Raw genomic sequence first — 20855 nt, 5'->3', positions numbered from 1 at the left:
AAACCTGTGGAATGATTTTGTATATTATTTGTAAAATCATGTCAGCTTGATATTTACTGTTCGTCAAATCTGCTGTATATTATCCATGCTTAAGAAAAGCCTTCCAAAACAATGCCTTGGTGGCAGGGTTAGAAAATTGCAGGGTTTGCTGGTTTGAAACTTCATCTGGTGGCAGGTTAGAAGGTTGGCAGTGTCTTTCTTGATGACCCCCCCCCCCCCCCCCCAGAGAAACCAACCAAAGAACCAAGGTCCAAGAATAGCTCCTGTCTCAAGGCGTAGCGAACAACAACACTGCGTAAAGAAGGTCTTTGTTTAGCGAAACTCGTAGAACCTCTTCACAGCACAGAGCACATTATCAGCTGTCTGACAATCTCAGTGCAGAATTATTAGACTTACTTGATGAAAAAAAACAAAAAAAACACTTTTGTTCTTTTCACTGCCTCCACACATTTGTTCTTCACAATGATTATTGTGTCCTCTATTTGTAGTTTGTGGTGGAGTTCTCCTTCATATAAGTGTTTCATACTTATGTACATTTTAACATCCACTGAATTCGGGGGTTTTCTTTACGCATATTCACACGAACAGGCATCCAGGACGGACTGTTTGTTTTGTTCAGCTCACCCACGTGCAGCGACGTTTGTACTGATTGCACTTCCTTAGCAACGTGTATTTGAACCAGGAAGTAGTTCCCAATGAACGCGCTACGTAGCGGCGGTTAGCGGAGAGCAGTGTGAATGTGTGGCAGTAAAGTTTGTCCGGTTACGTTTAGAAGTCCAGCTATGACCGTCGTGTGCTGAATATATGTCGGGGAGCGTCGCGGTTAGCAGACAGCGCTTTCGTTTGTAGGGGAGGAGTGGAAGAATAGTAAGTTGACATTGTTTTGCGTTGCGCGTTAGCGAGCTAACGAGCTAATGGATCTGAAATAACTCGTCTTTCGTGTGGTCACTATTCGTATTTATTAAATACACTGACACATAGCAATCTATGCAACCCATAAATGTTCACTTGACATGTCAAATGAATAGAACGTGAACAACATTAATTGTTTGGAAGGTTTCAGCGAAGACGAAACGCCGGCGATATGTCATTTATAGGTCAGTCATACCATAATAAAGAAAGAACCTGGTGGGATGTGAGGAAGGAGACTGCAGCTGGTAAACCTGCTGCAGGATTCTGCCGTGAGAAATGAGCTTAGATTCCTCAGGCAGGCTGCCAGAAGCTGGTGTCTGATTAGGAGTCACGTTCGCAGCGCAGCAGTTGAAGGGTCTAAAAACGTACTAATCGGTAAAGCAAGGAGCCACACTGCAGTAGTCGGTTCAATTTGTGTATTGCGATATACTGTACTTCATGAATACGCTGTACAATAAGGGTTGATTAGTTTTGATTCTGCTTCCAAATCATAATTTGCTTTTTTTTCTCTTCCTGAAATGTTTGTTTTTTGTCCTAGGTATGCCACGAAGATGATTTCCACACTGCTGTCTAATAGCCAGTGATCGGCTTTTCAAGTTATGCAGCGGTTATGGAGAGTTTAATATATTCTGCCGATAAGCAGCAACCCTCCTCTCCCCTCACCAACACAAGGTCCAAAAAAAAGGAACCAAGCAAGAATCCAAATCCAAAACTTGCCGGTGGCTTTGTTTTGGTGCATGCAGGTAAGTAATGTACACCATATAAGAAGAAGAATAACGACAATTTACACAGCACACATAGGCCAAGGTGCACAAAGAAGTAGAATTACTTCACATTGCATAGTTTGCCTATGCATTGCTTTATGTTTCTGCAGGAGCAGGGTATCATTCTGAATCTAAAGCAAAGGAGTACAAGCTTGTGTGCAAAAGAGCCTGCCAGCGAGTAAGTTAACATTAGACTAGTATTTAAGTTAACTGTGTGCATGTGTGAAAAGGAAGCAGCATAACCTTGTGTCCTTGAAGCATATTATAGATGGATTTTAGGCAAATGTGCCACTTTGAACTGGGTGGTTGTTTACCTCGTCATATTTAATCAATCACCTTAGTAGTGCAGAGTAACGGAACAGATTGGCAGTGATCATCAGTTGTTATATTCATTCATTCATTTTTTTATGGTGCTCTTAAATGACCGGGTGCAATCATTTTATCTAAATGTGACTTTTATATCTTGAAGTTGTTAGTGGTATGATACCAAAACATTCTCCTAAAGACCCATGCAAATTCAGAAAAGAGTGTTTTTCTTCAGTATCTGATCACAACGGAATATGTTTTCAAACAGTGAAATCAGTATTTTAAAATTGATTTACTCTGACTATAAGATTTGGCATGATTAAAATTATGTTGATTAAAAATAGGATAAAACATCTGTGTACTACATGTTAGCACCTTGATGTGTTCCCTCATTGGTGTGCCGACTGAACTAATGTCTCCAAAAAGTATATGAAATTAAAAAATAACCAATTTTCTATTAAACCATCTGGCCTGAGGCAGTGTTTTGTTTATTTAAAAATGATTCTGTATTTGTTTAATCGGTGTAATGTCGGGATTTTCTCCTATTTATTATTCACATTCTGGTACTCAAGGACTGTTATGTGCTTATTGGTCAGTAATTTTAGTTATTGATGTCTTTTATCAAGCTCATACAGTAATCACCCTTGCTCTATGGCAGGAAATGTGGGCGATGAACTATGCACAGCTTCTCCTGAATGTGGACTTTTACTTTAATGCTGAGGGAAAACATAAATTTCAGACGGTTCTTGCTTTCATGCAAGTAGTTCTTCACATTGTGCTGTAGCTTTGAATTTAATTCATTTATCCCAGAGGGGCTATTGGACTTGCTTTTATTGTGATTTTGATTAGTCTTACATTATCATTACCTCTGCTTAAAACTAAATATTTTACCATTTATCTACATTTTCTTCACCCTCCCTATTTTTTTGTATAACATCTAGATATCCCAGTCAGTGCAGTGAAAAGATTAAGTGCTACAGAAAGTTTTTAATTCATAAATTTCTCATCATATGTTCTGTTTTCTTAATTAACTGCTCAATAAAAGAGCTATACGGCTGCTATTAGTTGGACATCATTTTTGAGTTTTTGCTGGAAAGCTGTTGGACATGAAGGTTGTCTGTGTGTCTCCAGGCTGTGGATCAGCTCAAAGCTGGGGCTCTTGCGGTGGAAGCAGTGGCTGCAGCATTGATTGAACTTGAGGTTTGTTGATTATAATCCCAATTTGATTTACTTGATCATTTATTAGCTTAATTAAAAGATTTAAATGACATTTATCTAAAACATCTTGGTACTCTGCCATATTGTTTTTTAGTGTACATTCATCCTATAGGATGATGAAAGCACTAATTGTATCTGAATTATTTCTAATGAACTGTCTGTAGGTGCAATAAATACTGAAAGTATAGATAACCAGAAATGCAGTTCTATTTTAGACTGTATATTTTTTTGTAATTTTTTTCAGGACTCGCCTTTTACAAATGCTGGGATGGGCTCTAACCTGAATTTGTCAGGGGAAATTGAATGTGATGCAAGTATCATGGACGGGAAGTCGCTGCATTATGGTGCCGTTGGGGCGATTAGTGGTACGTTCTACTCATGTTGATAATGTTATGTTACGCTGGAAGTTTAGCCGCCTTTTAATGAAGTGAATAAAAGCCTCTTTGTCATGTGTTTCAACAATCTCTGTTTCTTTTCTTTTTGAGATTACGCAACAGTATTGGCACCATAAACAAAGGATGGGGGGGACCACCCACTGTCATCCTGAAAAATCAAAACAAGAGATGATACCAATATGTGCATATCAGCAAACCCTCAGAGGGCTTTTCAGAATTTGTTTGCGAGACTTCACGATTTATTCCAAACAGAGCAGGGGTGAAAACTGGCACGCAGTTCAAAAAACGGATTGTTTTAATTAGCACATCTGCAGCATGCAACACTCGGCTCTTCGACGTAAAATGCAAACCTGTCGAGCTCTGTTTTCCAAAATGTGTCAGAGTCCAGGACGATGTGCTTCATTGTGCTTTAAGCATGTGTACTTTTGTAATGTTAAACATTAGGAAATGCACAAAGCTACTCATTAACACATTGGGTATGTTGTTTGCGAAAACAAGCCAGTACTGATGAAGACATGCAGAAATCTTAATCGCAGATCACCTTTATTTTAAAGACGCGCTGACCTTGTATAACTCTGACTTCTCCTTCAGGTATTAAGAACCCTGTCTTGGTTGCAAATCGTCTTCTGAGTGAAGCACAGAGAGGGAAACTCTCAGCTGGGAGAATACCCCCATGGTGATTATGATGGTTAATCATCAATATTCTGTACCGGTACATGTTATCAGATCCACATTTCTTTTTCTATTTCTTACTTCTGTCAGCTTTCTAGTGGGACGGGGGGCACGTGAATGGGCAGTTAGCCATGGGATATCACCATGCCCTTCGGAGAAAATGGCCACCAGTGAGTTTTTTTTGCACCACTTTAGTTATCTATGTCATCTATCATATCTGTAGCTTCAAGCTGAGACAAAACGGTTCCTGCTGGACTGAGTTTATTTCTGTCACACAGAGTTCAGTTTATCGGCGTACAAAAGGAACAAGCGAAAGATGGAACTGGCAGAAAAAATGGACACGGGGCACAATCAGAGAAAGAAACGGCGACAATCAAATGAAAACGTAAGTATTTTGTCATCAATTACAAAGACAGATGGCATCACTTAGGTCAGAATGGATCCGCCTCTTCGTGCTGAATATGTAGTCATACGCTTCAGAACAAACATCCCGTTTCATCTTCATCCAGTAGATGCTGTTAGGCCTTAAAATCTCATCTAACCAGATGTGTCATTTGTGCTACATAAAAGTTTTTAATAGTGGTGATAAGCAGATAGCCCACGATCAAAATGTTATCTTCTACAAACATCCGGCACCTGGAATGAAATCTTGTCAGATTGGACTACATAAAAACATGATATAGGAATATATTACTGATAAACATGATATAGAAATATATTACTGGTAAACTAGTTGAGTGTTTGATTCTTACCATATAATGATCAATAGAAATGTAAATGTCGTTTAGCTGCAGTGGCTCTTGAGGTGCACCATTAATTTCATTCTTCAACACAAATCTTAAACAGAAATGACAAGATTATGTTTTTCTCACAGCAACAATCTGATAAGCTAATAAAGTGGAAATACCTGCCACATCAGATAACAAAAGAGCAAACAATTCTGTAAATATAATCCGAAAGAGGTCTCACTGCAGATTCTACACCATCAGCTTTACATGAGCATACAGGGATCACACTGAATATAATAAACATCAAGCATTTTGTTTCTACAGGGAATTTAACAACTCCTGAACTAAGATATATTCTGCTAGTTTTGATTTTGCAATTTCACAGAGTTACCAAAGGCAATGACATTACCAGATTGTGCCGAGGATTCCAAGAAAGGATTAAAGCGTTGACAAGAACTGGTGTATTGGTTCAGTGCCCTGAGCGGTGCAGCGAGAGAATGGTCTGATGATGAGCCCAGTTAAGGGCAGACTCATTCCACTCCACTAGCAATGGCAGCAGCACAGAGGAGGGAGATAGTTTATCTTTCCTTCAGATTTGAAGATTTGAAATTTGTGAACGGCCTCAGCCCTAATTCCCTTTTGTGGGCCTCTTTTAGAGCCATGTTACTGTTGGTTTAGTTCAGGTACATTCATTCTTAATATTAATGATATACTGTATCCACAAAAATAAATAACTAAGGACACCTGGTTGTTGACTGATTATTGTATTGAATGGCCTGTTTATTTAATGAAAGTTTGATGAGAATTGGACTCCTTTCTTCTGTCACGTTAACAAAAAACTGCTTTGCTTATTCAAGATTAATATGTGACCACTGGTACAGTGCAGCAACCCCTGATTTGAAATAATCACATCATGTAATCACATAATGATACGCAAACTCTAACTGAAGTTTTATGGTATTTTGCTGGACTTTAACTTTTAATCTGCCAACGTGAGATTTAAATCTGCTAGATTTTGTTTCAAGAATGGATTTTAGAGAGCAGCGGGTCCAACAAAAGGAGTCATTCCAGCAAGTCTGGTCTTGATTTCCAGTGTTTTTATTCCTGTCCTTTGGCCAAGCAATAAAATTGTAACTTTCTTTTTATGGAGCAATATATGCACCTGTGTTAGGATGGCGTATATTTCTGTTGTTCTTTCTTTAACTTGTCAGCATGATTCCAAATACACTTGTGTGTTTCAGTGATTTACTGTCTTTTATTTCAGGGACATTGATAAGAAATGACAGCATGGTCTTTGTAGCATTTGAAAAATAGCTGGCTTGAGTTCTGGCCTCGACAGCCTGGAGACGAGACTGACTGAGCATAAGACGGACGAGAACCACTGTGGATGTTTTTTACTCCAAATTCTCAGCCAAGGGTTCAATGAAGATCTGATGTTTCTGGTAGAAGTACAGCTGTGATCACATATCATAATGACACATAACATTACTCTATAGGACTCTATTTATCATCCAGTCTGAGTCATAAAAATTCGCAAACAAGCCACTTCCAAATCAAACTGTAATCAGTGCTGATTGGAATCACAACCGTGTATTTTAATGAAATATGAAGGGCTGGTTCATAATTCCAACCAAAGATGATGTCTCTCCATCAGAATGTGAACATTTTGGACTTTTCCATTTTAAAATGTCCAATGGTGTATTTTTGTCTTTTTAATTTAAACTCTCTTCTCACTGCGATGTAGGAAAATGGTGCAGGATGCCTTGACACAGTGGGAGCTGTTGTGGTTGATCTGGAAGGGAACGTAGCTGCAGCGGTGTCCAGTGGAGGACTGGCCATGAAACATCCGGGCAGAGTTGGCCAGGTATTCATACCCACGCCTAGCAGTGTCCTACTGTAAACAGGACTTCTGCTTTAATTACAAATTTAGTAAAACCAGAAAAGCACTCTGAGAGAGCAAACCTCCGCCAAGCAGCTCATTCCCCTTGTAAAATCATTGAAAGGTTCTAAATTGTTCTTGCTATCTTTATACAGCAACCGTAAAGAGTTTTCATTGTTAAAATTTAATGTTTTTTCCCGACCTTGTTTCCAGACAGACAAACAAAAGCCGTAAAAAATAAAAATCTCCTTGGTAAAAAAGGAATTCTACATTGTTCCGTTTTACTGAGAAACCTGCAGAGACGGTTTACACTCTTCAGCTTTTTAGCCCCAGTTAGCTTGTTGTTTCTGTATGATGTCACCACACTGTTTGTGAAATCTGTTTTCTGGATGAATCAAAGATCATTCCAGATAGTCATGGGTGACGCACCAATAGTGTTCTGTCTGCCCAGCAGCGGACAACAATCAGCAAGCTCCAATCTAGTTTTCTTATAAAATAGAAAAATGCATTCCATCATACGTCAGACTTACTGAATATCCACATGAAAATGTGCGGAGCATGTGAGTGCTGTGCTTTATATTGACCTCTATAAGGCCGTCTCTGTCCTCAGAGCCAGATTCCTGTCGGTCAGCTGAGAGAACAGCAGCTTACCAGATCTATCTGCAGTTTGACTGACAGCAGAATTTTTATATCAGCACATTTATTGATTTGGACTCTCACACCAGATGGTAAAGTTGCCTGCATAAGCAGAATTGGGTGGCCGCCATCATCTACTACAGATCCTGTTGATAAGTTGACGTCTGCTGAATGTGTGAACAGCCAGTATATCTCGCCAACAGATTCTTCAAACTGGATATAATCTAATTGTTAGAGGGCAACGTTTACTAAATGAAGCTTCAGCTTCCTGATCCGCCTCCTTTCCAAACCTTCCTCTGATAATCTGGCATTTGGTGCAGTCTGGTGTCATTTACAGAACACTCTTATCGTATAAATGCAGATAGAGGAATCTGATGTGATGATCATCCTAATTTCCTGTGCCCTATTTCTAAATTCTAGCAGCAAATCTGTTGAAACATTTCCATGATGAAAGGCTTTTACTTTGAGACAGCTACAGGAAGTCATCAGTTTGTATTACCGGTAATAGCAGCTTAACATGAAAAAACTGTGGGGGTCATTATATATTGGGGCTGAACAGACTGAATCAATCAGTTGGATTACTGCCATGACTTCATTGTTGCTATTTTGTTGTGAGTGCAGCCATGCAGTTCTAGTCTAGTTGATGATGTGGTAATATAAATTAGGATCAGATGTTCCAGTCTGTGGTGAACATTTCTAATGATTTTATTCTGCCCTGAACTCAAATGTAGTGTTTTTGTGATTTTTTTTAATACTTCCGAAACAGAAATATTTGCACAGAAACAACAATGAACCTGTTTAGCATCTTGAGTGTCCTCTTCTCCCCTTTCCCTGCTCAGGCTGCTCATTATGGATGCGGCTGCTGGGCAGAAAATGGCTGTAATATGAACCCTTACTCTACAGCAGTGAGTACCTCAGGTATACCGCAGCAGCTCTCCACTGCCTGCTTCATAGTTTTGTTTTTGTGTATCCAACTTTCCCTCCCATGTTTACAACTAGCATTCCTTTTTGTTTTAGTGATGGTATGAATCACAGACAGATATTTGTCGTAAACGAACAGCATATTTGGCCGCAGTGAGTAACGCTACGCTAAGCCTGGTCATACTTTCCGATGACTTCCAACACTTTCTGCCGTGTGATTCTCATTCTTTACTTCCTCCACTGGTTGTCATGATCTGCCCCTCTTTGTTAGGCAGCTCCATGCCAGGTGCTTTGCAAAGCTCTGTGGATTTGCAGTGACATTTGACATGAGACACCTGCTATAGTTGTGATGGAGAAAGAGCTGCTGGATTGCAGTGGAAAGATGGTAAATGTGTGACTTAAAGTGTGGCTGACTTTACTCAGATCACATTTCTTCTAGTATATTTGAGTTTACTACCAGTAGGAATAATTAATTACATGTAATTAATTTTAAAACTAATATTAATTACATGTAATTAATTAAAACTAAGAACAGAGGTTTTTGTTTCCAGGAAAAGCACATCTGTTATGTAATGTTTGAATTGTACTGTATATCATTTTCCGTTCTGTTAAATTGTATGATTTGACTTCCATGGTCTTATTTCCTTATGCTAGTTAAACTGTGAGCATTCTGAGTTTGCAAGCTTCACCTTTCCCAAAAATGGGTGCGTGCCTATTTTAGCTGAGAGCAGTATTACCTGTTGTGAGCGGAATAGTCCTCAATATGAGCAGGAGAGGTTGTTTTAAGATGTGTAGACATCTGTGACAGAGTTTCTGTGGAACATTAAAACCGTTTGATGTGTATCTGTAGTCAAATGCATATCAGTGCAGATGAACGCACTTGGACGGTTGAAATAGGCAGCATTTTGCCCCCCCCCCCCTCCCCCATTAAGCTTGTGTGAATATATGCTGCTGCAGTTCAGTGTGAAATCTTTGGGAAGCATAACAAAAACAGGCAGACCCTGTTTAATGTCTGTAATTCCTAGAACTCTGTGCTATATAATCATAACCACAGGCCTGTATGACCTAATATAGCATCTGCTATCTAGAAGGCCCAAAGTACATGTCTCATCTGGTAATTAAAACATTATCTGGCATATTTCATTAAAACTCACCAATTTGTTTTGTGGATAATCTCATTTGTATTACTCAAACTGTGAAATACAGAGGGAGTTGTGCGTTTAGGATCTCAGAAAAGGCCTGCTTGGTAATGAAGGTATGTGGCTGTTGATTTAAGGCGATAAGTAATCTGAGACATTTCAGCTGATCTGTGGTGCTGATCTTTGTTACTTCACACACGTGGCAGCAGCCTGCTGTTCATCACTTAGCCCGGTAGCTGGAATCTAAATGTTTGTGCTCTCATCCCGCTGTGGTGTATTGTGACTTTGCTTTTGATGTCATGTAGAAGAGAAAAGCTTTCCTTTTGGGTATGGAGCACATAATGTGTGTTCCAGTACAACACCTGGTTTGAATTTCTTAACATAAAAGGCATTCCTATCAAAAGAACAGTCATTTTCAGGCTCTCACAGGCAGCATGATCTTCACCCTTCCCTTCACCTTCCCACCACTTCACCCATCTGCCTCTCTATCAAACACCCCCCCTGATTGTGTGTTGTATAATCTGCATCTCACGTGGCTCATTGTTTATTATTTTATTTGCGTTTCCCTGGCCTAGGTTTTTGCTGTGGGCAGCGAGGGAACAGCTCACAAACTGCTGTTTCCTATTGCTGCTGCTGTTGGCCGTCACATTCCACATCATGCCCTCTTTTCACTTCTCAAATGTTGAGTTGCTGCTCTGGTCTCCTTTCTGCAGTTTCTCCCACTATGGTATTCTGGTCCTCTGTGACTAAGTAGTTTATGGTAACTACATTACAAAAGGCACACTACCTGTCCCAATCCTGTGCTCTGCTCTTGTTAAACAGAACTGCCAATTGCTGCAGACATCTGGTCTCCAGAGTTACTGACCTGCATTCGGTTGTTTTGTAGTTACCTGATATTTTATGTGTTTACAGAAACAACAAGATTATATTCCCAAAACTTTATGGGTTTCATATGAGCTTTTTGCCAGATGTGTTTTAGATTTTTGTTTTTGTTCCTCCATAAGGACAGACTTTACACTTCAGGAAGCTCCTGTTGTTAGCATGCAGCTAACCGCATCAGTATAGGATTTATCATTGGTCTTTAAGTACTGAGTAGGTCATACTCTATTTGTTATTTCTAGAAAGCAACTAAATCACACCTGTAATACTTCTACATGGAAGTGATTGAGGGTAAGGTGAGAGATTGGTACAGGCTGCCCATGTTTTTATGGTTCCTTGTTTGCTAAATGAGCTTCTATCCCTGGAATTTCCCATATACTGAATGCCACGTAAATGAAGATCATCAGTCAACACTCAGGTGCTAATTGATTTGGATCCAGCTGGAGCGCACCCTGCTGGACTTTTTTTTATTAGACTGAATACAGAGCATTAGCATGAATGAAACTTTTGCACACATTGTTTATACCAAATTTATCAACTGCAGTTTTGTTTCTGTGAAGAATAAGACAATTGTGTCAAGGATAAAACTGCTAGTTTTGTGTTTAGCATGAAGTCACACATACAATGAAAGAGCTGTCAGTGGTCTCTTAAAAATACTTTCTACTTTTTATTCCACTGCTTTTCAATAAAAAGCATGTTTGATGTTTGTCAGTTTATGCTTAAATGGGACATTTATCTTTCTAAAAATGCACATAATGGTAGCCTGAAAATTTCAAATCTATTAATGTGAAATTGGTGCATGAATGTATAACGGTGATACTTGTTGCAAGTATGCATTCACATTCTGCATTTACAGACAGGCAGCTAGAACAGAAGTGAAATTAATACTGGGTGGTTGCTGTTACGAATTCCCAGACCAGCTGGGAATCTGGGCATGGGAAGCTGAAAGAGAAATACAAACCCTACTTTAGAAATTATTGTCAGTGTGCCCTTTAGAAAGCAGCTGTACTCTTCTGCCTCTTATTTTAACCTGAAATGTTAATTCTCAAAGTTGCTCAAGTCACGTCAAGCAGCACTAAAGCTTTTGTTTTAGATGAAAAATCCAATCTAGTTTTGCTATGTAAAATATATCAATATTTTTTTATTTTGAAATACAAAAGAAAAGATTACTTATTCAGTTTGTCTTAAACTGTGAAAAATACAAAGGCAAGCTGTGATCAATGCCATATACCGCGGTGTAAAAAAAATATCAGCTTTTATTATTGTGCCTTGAAGTCTGTCATGAGTGATTTAAAGGAACTACACCACCACTCTCTTATGAACTCACTGGTTCTTGTTTAATTCTCATTGAAATGAGTTCACACTTGTTGTTAACACAGCTTCATATGTGTCTGCACCTTTTGCCAGGCTGTGGAGAGCATCTGATTCGCACCATGCTGGCACGGGAGTGCTCTGCTGCTATGCAGTCTGAAGATGCCCACAATGCTTTGCTGGAGGCTATGCAAAACAAGTTCATCAGTAAGTCCTTCAAATTCATTCCAGCTCTTTTCCATTGACATTAGTTTCAGCCAACAATGTGTTTGCAAAAAAACACATTGTTGGCTGAAATAAGGAAAAATAATTCTTCAAACCAATGTTGCAAATCAAGAGCGAGTTAAAATACTGGAACTATTTGGAAAAAGTAGAACGAGAGCAGCCAGATTTATGGACTGTTTTCACCGTTTAAACAGGCCTTCCAGACATCATAACTACAGCCACAAACAATTTTGGCATGAATGTTTTGTTGAAGTTTATGTAAGATGTTTTTGGCTGTATTCTCAGGAGTGGACAATTTTAGAATGAATTAAGTGTGTTTAATGCGCCTGTGAATGACCACTAGGACAGAGAACGAGGAGCAGGGGAACATGTGGTACTTTCTGCCTTGTTTTGGCCTCCTTTAGAAGTCTGTCCCAGTTTGGCTTTGTGATGGACATCTGTAATAAGACGTTTGCACTGGCTAGACGAAGCCAATTTGGATTTAATTCTGTAGTTGTTTCCTTCCAAGATGCACGTAGAGCCATAATTCCTGCCCTAAGAAGAGCATTGATAACACATATGCACGTACACAAGCATACATCCAGGTATTTGGTATGAATGATCATCTAAGCTACAGCAGCAAAAAAAAAATATATATATATATATATATATATATGTGTGTTTGAGTGGAGAAAACATTATAACATGGAACCAAAACCTCCATGAAAATCAGCAATGAAATAATGGTATGCAGACACGACAGACATTTCAGCAAACGCACTATTGTGTTCTTTTTCTTATTGCTATGAGACAATTGAAGACATGCTGAAGCTGTTTATCGTTTGTTCTTTTCCTAACAAAGCCTTTGTTCCTTTATTGCCCCACATTAATCAGCCATCCAAGTATTTTTCATACACAGGACCTCATTCACGTTTGGTTATTCTTAATTTTAGTCAACAAGTGAGAAGGAAAGGTTGTTCTACCCCACTTTTCTGTTGTTTTCCCAACTCAGAGCTTTTTGAGTTATTTTTCTTTAGATTATTGTATTAATCAGAATCCTTTATTAATCCCAGAGGGAAATTCCATCAGCAACATTGCTCCACTCAACAAAATCAGAAATACGAGATAGACATAATGCGCATGGTGCATTAATAGAAATATAACAGTATAAAAATAACTATGTAAAAAACTATAAAAAAAAAACAATAGAAGGTTACAATAGAAGAACATGCTTTCTTTATGCCATTATAGTGGCATGTATAGATTAAAATGATGAGATGACGAGAAACAAAGCAGCACACACCTTTTTTTTAATCGGAGAAGACAGATATCTAATAAGACCATTTTTTTAGTCTCTTTTCTTAAAGCTGTCCGTGTTTGAGAAATAAAGCCATACAATAAACTATTAATTGAGGGCCTCATTGAGTCACCTTAAGTATTGTGTTGTCTCTGTGTGTCCAGGTTCACCCTTTCTGGCCAATGAAGATCGTGTTTTGGGCGGAGTAATTGTCTTGCGCTGCTGCAGATGTCTGGAAGCGCCACCATCTCAAAATCTTCAGGGTTTGCTGGGTAAGAAGTTGATGAAGTGTTGTGGCACTTGCCGTGAACACCTTAGGTCACGTTACGGTGTGCAACATACTGTACAGTGAGATTGAATTTTAAGACTTAAATATCTAGATAGTCCTTCTCCTAGCGGGTGGTCAGTGTTTCAACTTGCGCCGTCAGGCTCCGGTTTCCCTTCATCTCATATTCAAGCACAGACCTCCAACCATCGAATCATCGGCTAATCTTCTTCAAGTGGAGGCTCTCTGAATGCTGCTCAGCTCGGCTGATTGCACAAGTGGATCTTTTTCTACCCGCTGAGAATTGGCCTTTTGCAAAGCTTACATCATGGAAATTAACTTGATCTGAGTTTTAGATCCATATGACTTCAGGCTTGATTTCAATAATGCCATTTCGACTGATGATTTGTATCAAATCTACAAAGCAGAGCAAATATTTCCCCAGTGGATGGAATATCTTGATTTCAAATTAATTATAATGGTAGAAGAGTCCTGACGTATAATATCCAATTGAATACCGAGATGTTCTCACTCAGACATGTAGTACCTGCTTGACTTTATCTGTCGACCACAGGTAGACCACAGGTAGAACATGGCTTTCAAAGGGCGTTGTATTTGTTGAGAAGAATAAGCAGTGCACCTTGTGGTTTACTCTCTCATAAGGCATGCCTTACTCTGCAGTTATGTCACAACTGCAGGTCATATATTTTCATCATTCATTGTACTGCAGTTTAGTGTCTGAGTGGCCTGAATGCATGTTCCTCTGGTAGGTGGAAAGCTGTTCATGATTTATCATGTCAAGCCTTTGAAATTGCCTGATCAAATGCTACTGTTCTATTCAATATGCCCCATGTGCTGTATATGGGTGCATCTTAAATTAGCTGTGTGCTGTATTTTCACAGTGGAGTTCCTATGGAGTCACACCACAGAGAGCATGTGTGTTGGCTACATGTCTGCCCAAGACAGCAAAGCAAAGGTGAGCTTCCAAATGAGCTTGACAAGCAAAAATGGCTTCCTTTGAATCATAAGTGTATACTGATAAATAGTGTAAGCAGATTCCTAAACTCTGCATCTGCCAATGCAACAAAATATAATTATTCTCAATTTTTTGTATTAGGATTGGGGACATATTCTTCTGCTCATCTGTCCTTTAAGTGTCAAACTGTGATGCACTGCGGATTTAATATTTGAATGAAGAATGTACAGTATTGCTTCTTGTTCTTTCATAAATAAACTGGGAAGAACCTTTGTGATTCTGGGCTTCTAATAGAGAGAGAGAGAGAGATTTTAGAAACAAGCATGTATTCTTTAAATCATTTAAGTAGACATCATTTGGTGGATAGCAGCTGACTATATCATAAATGTTTCAGCTTGGCTCGGTGACCCTTATCCAGAAGTAAATCTTCTAAGTACATAAATTGTTTAACTCAAACAGTGAGGCCTTCGCAGCAGCAGAGCTCAATCCTGTAGTCTCCTAGCTCTTAACTGGGTCCCAGCTAAGACTGATTTGTTTGGCCAGCGTATCTGTGTCACTCTGTATAAGGAGAGGGCACTGTTGTTCAAGCTTGGCTCAGATTTCAAAGTGTTTGCCCTCCGAGCCCCCATCCCTATCCCAGAGTACCATGAAGTTTACTGAGAGTCATGCAGCACTGGGGATATCAGTATCAATCTGCATATTTGTCAGATGCACTCTGTATATTAGGCTTTGTGGTGGAATGTGGACATGAAAACTGCCCTTTCACACATGTGCCAATGTGAAGTGAGCAAAACACAGTGAACTTTAATCTTCATTGCTCTTTTCTGTTGTTTAACAATGATGGAAAGGGGTAGTCACTTCCTCTGCAAGTTGTATTTTTTAGTAACTCCTTTAGCAGGATGGCAACACCCAAAATAATTTTTCCATGTTTTTTTCATTGATTTTAACTGTGTGCTAATTGATATTGACTTCCAGAGATGGAAATTAAATTAATCGTTGTCCTATACTTTGGATTAGGATGAGACACTCGTTTGCTGTGGATGAGGGCTCTTTTTCTGCTCAGTCAGGTCACTGGACTACATGACTGGTTTCTTTGAAGCAGTCCCATCAATCAGTGTGGCCAAATAAACATATCTGAGAATACCGGTACTAAAAAAAGCAAGCACCGGTACTAAAAAAACAGGAGGCAGATAGAAAGCGTTTTATCCTTTAATATTCCATCTTGGAATGTAAACTTTAGTGTCAAAATCGCAAGCTTTGTGTGTGTGCACAGGAAAGCTGAGCATCAAACTTGAGATCCCCCTCACATTTACTGCTCTCAGACAGGAACAAATCAAGGTTTGACCCATTGCTTCCCGTCTGTGCTCATAGTTAATGTAACAGAAACAATTAGTTTAATCTCCCATCTGGTGATCTTCTAAAAGCCAGACAAGGTTCTACTTATAATGTCTGTGGCTCTAAACCCATTCTACAACACGGTCTGTGCATTAAGGTGAATGTGGCTCATGCATATTCCCAGCCCAGATAGCAGGCATCAGAATTATAGGGAACTTCAACCTCATTGGTGAAGTGCAAAAGAATGATCATGTGAAATGGACTCGGCAGAGACAAACCAGTGGAAGATATTGTTATCCTTAAAAGAACATGTATTTTGCTGTTATGCACCGTAGCAAAGCTAACACTGCAGATGGCGGTTAATGCTGGTGTTTGAGCTGCAGCAGGAAAAGGCAGTTTATCACAGACTCTTCCTTTACCCTGGTCTCAAATACTGGGTGAAGAAAACTTGTCAAGATCTGTGCTCCCATTTATAAATTTCACCCTGATTTAAGCACATGAAACGTTCCAGCCCACTGAGTTGTCTTAAGAGCCAGAGCCATCCACAACCCCTGCAGTTATTGTACAGGCATTCCTCCCATTCCTCGTAGCATCCGAATGGGCGTTGTAGCGTCTCTGTGATAAGAGCATGAAAGGGATGCACAGTAATAGATGTATTTAGGACAGAGTTCAGACCCGATTTGTACGATGGCATTTCTGCTTCTCTCTCACAATGTTTAGCTTCTCTGATTTGTATGTACTTTTTCTAACAAATGACTTTTTCATGAACCCAGGAGAACTCTAAAGCATGCTATAGCTCAGTGCAAAATGTCTTAGATGTCAGGCCAGCTGGCAGCTCCTCCTTGGGTTTCTTTTTTTTTTACTTTTCAATCAGATATTATTGCTGGAGAAAGTTGAATCTGTGTCATAGTTCTTTTGACATTAGTGTGTAAAATGGCTATAAAGTAGCTGCGATCCAGAGGTAGAGCATCTGGATTTATTTGAACCCTCACCTGTGTTTGCACTGGATGGGACATCAGAGCATCATGCCATGTTCTACAGAGCTGCATGGACAGGCCAGCATCGGCACTTCTGAAACAGACTATTGTTTCTCGTGATTGGACAGATGAAAGAGAAGTGCATGATCTGCAGCACCACTGCCGTGGCTCAGTTCCCTCCTCATGGACATCATTATCACTTAAAAGCGCTGCTGCTCATATAGTTTATGGCCAAGGAAAATTAAATGGCATGCAATTCAGACCTACTGGTCGTTTTCCTCTTTGCATGTTACAAAATATATTTTGATTTTATTATCCATCATACCTGGAGTACGTTTTGAAGAAGAAACGCGTGAATACCACAACACAGGAACAGCGGCATATTCAGAGCTAAATCTATCCTTTGCCTCACACTGTGGTGTTAATTTATGGCTTCTCCAACTTCTAAATGAATTTCATACCACCAAGGAATGTTGTTTTTCCTCCAAGATACTATAGAAATCTGTTTGTCACATGGTGCTGTGACTCTGTTGTAGTTCCGTCATAGTCCCTTCAGTCGGCGGGTATCAAGCTGACATGCTCATTGTAGGTTTGTGTTTACTGTATTTCCATTTTTGTATTTGTCCCAGCTGTTATTTGACTTTAAATTTATTTCCTCCTCTTTAATCTTCACTGGACTTTTCATAGGTTATGCTGCATCTGTAAAAATGTACTCAAAATGAACAAAGTTGGGATACTTAAATGGAGCTAAAATACAATTATAATATGTGACACATCATGATAGAGAGGTTGAGATGGACATGAGGGGCCCACTAGCCTGATAAGGTCACTAAAACTTACTTTTGGAATAACTGAACTGCCCCCCCGCCTTAACATTAACACTAATTAACACAATCTAAATATTAGAGTACTGTACTTTGTCATGTTGTTTAAAAAAGTGAGCTAAATCTTCAAAAAGGTTTCTTGCAGTTGAGATTAAGATTTAACAGCAAAACTAACTGTAAATATGAATTAATAGTTCAGCACTGACACATCTATCTTCGTGTTACTTCTTAGCCTGGAGCCCTACTCATCCTCATTTACTGTGTCCCTGTAGGCTGGACTTCAGTTGCAGCTGTTAAGTTTTTGAAAGGCTACTCTCCAAGCACTGTGGTGGTATAATTGCTCAGTTGTTTGCTTGAAGGAATCTTTGAATCTTCCTGTTTGACCCATCAGATTGAGTCAGAAATTAAGGGCTTAACATACAATATGTATGTATGTTGGGTCAGGGGTCATTGCTGTCATTGTCAGGCACGGTTTTCCTGCAAAATATAAGAAATCATACAGATAGCCGCTAATTGGGCTCGGTTGAGTATTCTCAGCTGTAAAACTCTTTCCCTCTGAAATGCAAACTTCAAAAGGAAGACATTTAACATGTCACAATTAGTTGATTAAGACTCAGCTATGGACCTTCACTCAAAACAGTTTGAACAGGCCTCTATTTAACCTCATCTCTAGAAGATCAAGGGGAGAAGACAAACCCAGAGAGCGGTCCTGAAGCCATAATAGCCCCTGAGAGTGTTGCCATGTGTGCATGGCCTTCTCTGGTTGTTGTCCCATTGGAGCGACAGATGCCCTTAGGGTGCCAGGGGCCAAGCCTGCACAAAAAGATGTCCAGTAGACATGAAGGCTCCTGTAACTGGAGGAGTGATGTCGGGCCTATTCAGTGGCCCAGTAAATAAGTGGATGGACTCTTGCCCTGAGGCTGGAGCCAGTGAGGAAGAAGGATGACAGCTGCTATTGGCACAGGGAGAGTCAGTCACCTTTGATCCCTCAGTTGAAGTACCACTGCTGTGTTTGCCACTTTCCTCCTCGTCTATACCTCTGCTCGAGCACAAAACACTAGACTGTTCCGTTCATCCATCCATAAATGCTCACATGATGTCTTTGGACTTCATGTGGTCATTATGCAGCAGTCATACTTTGAGAGCCGAGCCATGACCGCTGTGAATCCCACTAAAACCAATCTCAAGAAGAAGCACTTAAATGAAACATAATTTTGGTGGTGTGGTTTGAATACCCTCATCTCCCCTGGGACGCAAGTATTGTCAGCTACAGTGATTCCCGATACTGTCTCCTAGTTAATCCCAAACCGCAGAGAGGGGACTTGCATACTCTTTCTGTGGGACCACAAAGATTGCCTTGCACCATATTTGAACATGAGTTTGGTCATAAGTGCACCTGGTCCCACTATACCTTTTGTAATTAAATGTCCATCCATGGTAAGTTGTTTTGTTTTAGAACTGCAAAACGTCCCACAATAGAAACGCCGAGCAACAGACATTATCTTGTAGATTGCCAGTGGGTGTGTGTCATGGGTTCAGAAAATGCATTTCAACCTCGGCTATCCACTAAGGTTGTGAAATTGGTTTCTTATATAGTCTTTCATTGAATCTAATGACATACACATATATGTATAGTAATAGTATATGTTAGTATATGTAATAATATATATATATTTTATTTTGCAAACTTTAGGAGGGGAAAAGATGTTAAGTCAACATAAGAACTGCAGTATAAAACACAACATTTCAGAGAGACCACTAACGTTAAATTGGCACAGTGAAGACCCTTCAAGCAAGAAATGCAGGGTCTAGTAAAATGGTTCAATATGACTCCGTTTTCATGCAGTCTATAATGCAAGACGTTGTTATTCGGCTGCACACTGTGACTAAACTTCACTGATTAAACTGTCCATCACTGCTACAATACGTGTACATGTTTTGTGTTCTGTTATCGGAATCATTTATCTTTTAACATTTGCTGTTCTTATAGAGTGAAACCCAGACATATGGTGAAACCTCAGGAGATCAAACACAATGTTAGCCTTTCCTTCACCCCATGTAAGCCTGTCTGGTTGTGTAGGTCTTTCTGTAAATTATTTTAGTATCCCCTGCAATGATGTGGAGGGGAATTTTGGAATAGATTCTGTCCGCCAATGTATGGCTTGCGGAACACCATTCAAATGGACAAATTAAATAGTGTGGAGAGCTTTAATATGTACTGTAGTGTACTCTAGCTGAATTTAAGTGGCAGCTGAACAATTGTTTTCAATACAGTTGGCAATATCTACTTGGCAATATCTAATTATAGAGATAGCATCACCTGATGGCAAGAGGAAGTAACACCTCTCTGACATTAGCATTTGATTTATGTGAAAGGTATATTATCACTTCATTTACTACAAAAGAACACATAATTAATGGTTGGCCTCCAGTGCCACATAGTGTAAGTGTTTACCTCACACACTTCAAACAAGTTTTTTTCAAGAGCTGAAAGATAGAAGAATGACGTTTAATGGACTGTAGAGGACTGTTTTGAAAATATTGCTAAAAAGCTGTATCTGTTAGCTGTATCTCTCCTCTGGACATGTCCAAACCATCAGTCTGGCTTCTCTGACCTTATCTCCATAACGTCTAACCTTCACGGTCCTTTTTATTGTCTCATTGAAGCATTGCATTACATATTGCAGACACATTGCATAACATATTTTGTTCTGACACTTGCATCTTCCTTGTACCCATCGTTTCACTTCATTCATATATTTTTTATGCACATTCGAAACAAGCATCATGTGTGGGGGGGGGGGGGGGCATGTTGATGACTATGGCTTATTACTGTGTAAGTGTCTCTTCTTTTGTTGCCTGCAGACTCACATATCCAGATTACCACCCGGGACTCGTCCTGGACAGTGTTTGGCCATTGAGGGAGGTGTGTGTCGACTGATGAGCGTAGTGGAATGAGCTGCGTTTGTCCCCCTTCTGCTTCAGCAATACTCTAACACAAACCGTCCAACCCAATGACACACACACACACACACACACACACATACACTATACACACTAGCTTTGTGATGCCAGAAGTAATAAACTGTAGCTGTTTTAACAGGTGCCCAGGAAAAGGAGGAAGAGGTGTTAACTTCTACTTAGTGCACTTAGAGAACTTCCCTTTGCCACGGTCTGCCTCTAGTCTAGCATGTTCTCTACCCCACAGTCCTCCAGT

General features: G+C 39.6%; 1 protein-coding gene across 1 annotated transcript; it reads left to right on the top strand.

The window, feature by feature from the left end:
• Nucleotides 1-739: 739 nt before the first annotated feature.
• Nucleotides 740-20596, top strand: tasp1 (taspase, threonine aspartase, 1). Its single transcript, XM_068741257.1, has 14 exons — nt 740-867; nt 1451-1655; nt 1787-1854; nt 3114-3182; nt 3445-3565; nt 4187-4271; nt 4358-4437; nt 4546-4652; nt 6740-6859; nt 8350-8428; nt 11857-11967; nt 13426-13533; nt 14429-14502; nt 20504-20596. The coding sequence occupies exons 2-14, from the start codon at nt 1523-1525 to the stop codon at nt 20594-20596; spliced, it is 1248 nt and encodes a 415-aa protein (XP_068597358.1). The 5' UTR covers nt 740-867; nt 1451-1522.
• Nucleotides 20597-20855: the final 259 nt, after the last annotated feature.

Source organism: Brachionichthys hirsutus, chromosome 7 (assembly GCF_040956055.1).
Source record: "Brachionichthys hirsutus isolate HB-005 chromosome 7, CSIRO-AGI_Bhir_v1, whole genome shotgun sequence".
In the NCBI taxonomy this organism is placed as follows: Eukaryota; Metazoa; Chordata; class Actinopteri; order Lophiiformes; family Brachionichthyidae; genus Brachionichthys; species Brachionichthys hirsutus.
The sequence above is the reverse complement of the archived record's forward strand: the minus strand, read 5'-3'. Positions and strand labels throughout refer to the sequence as shown.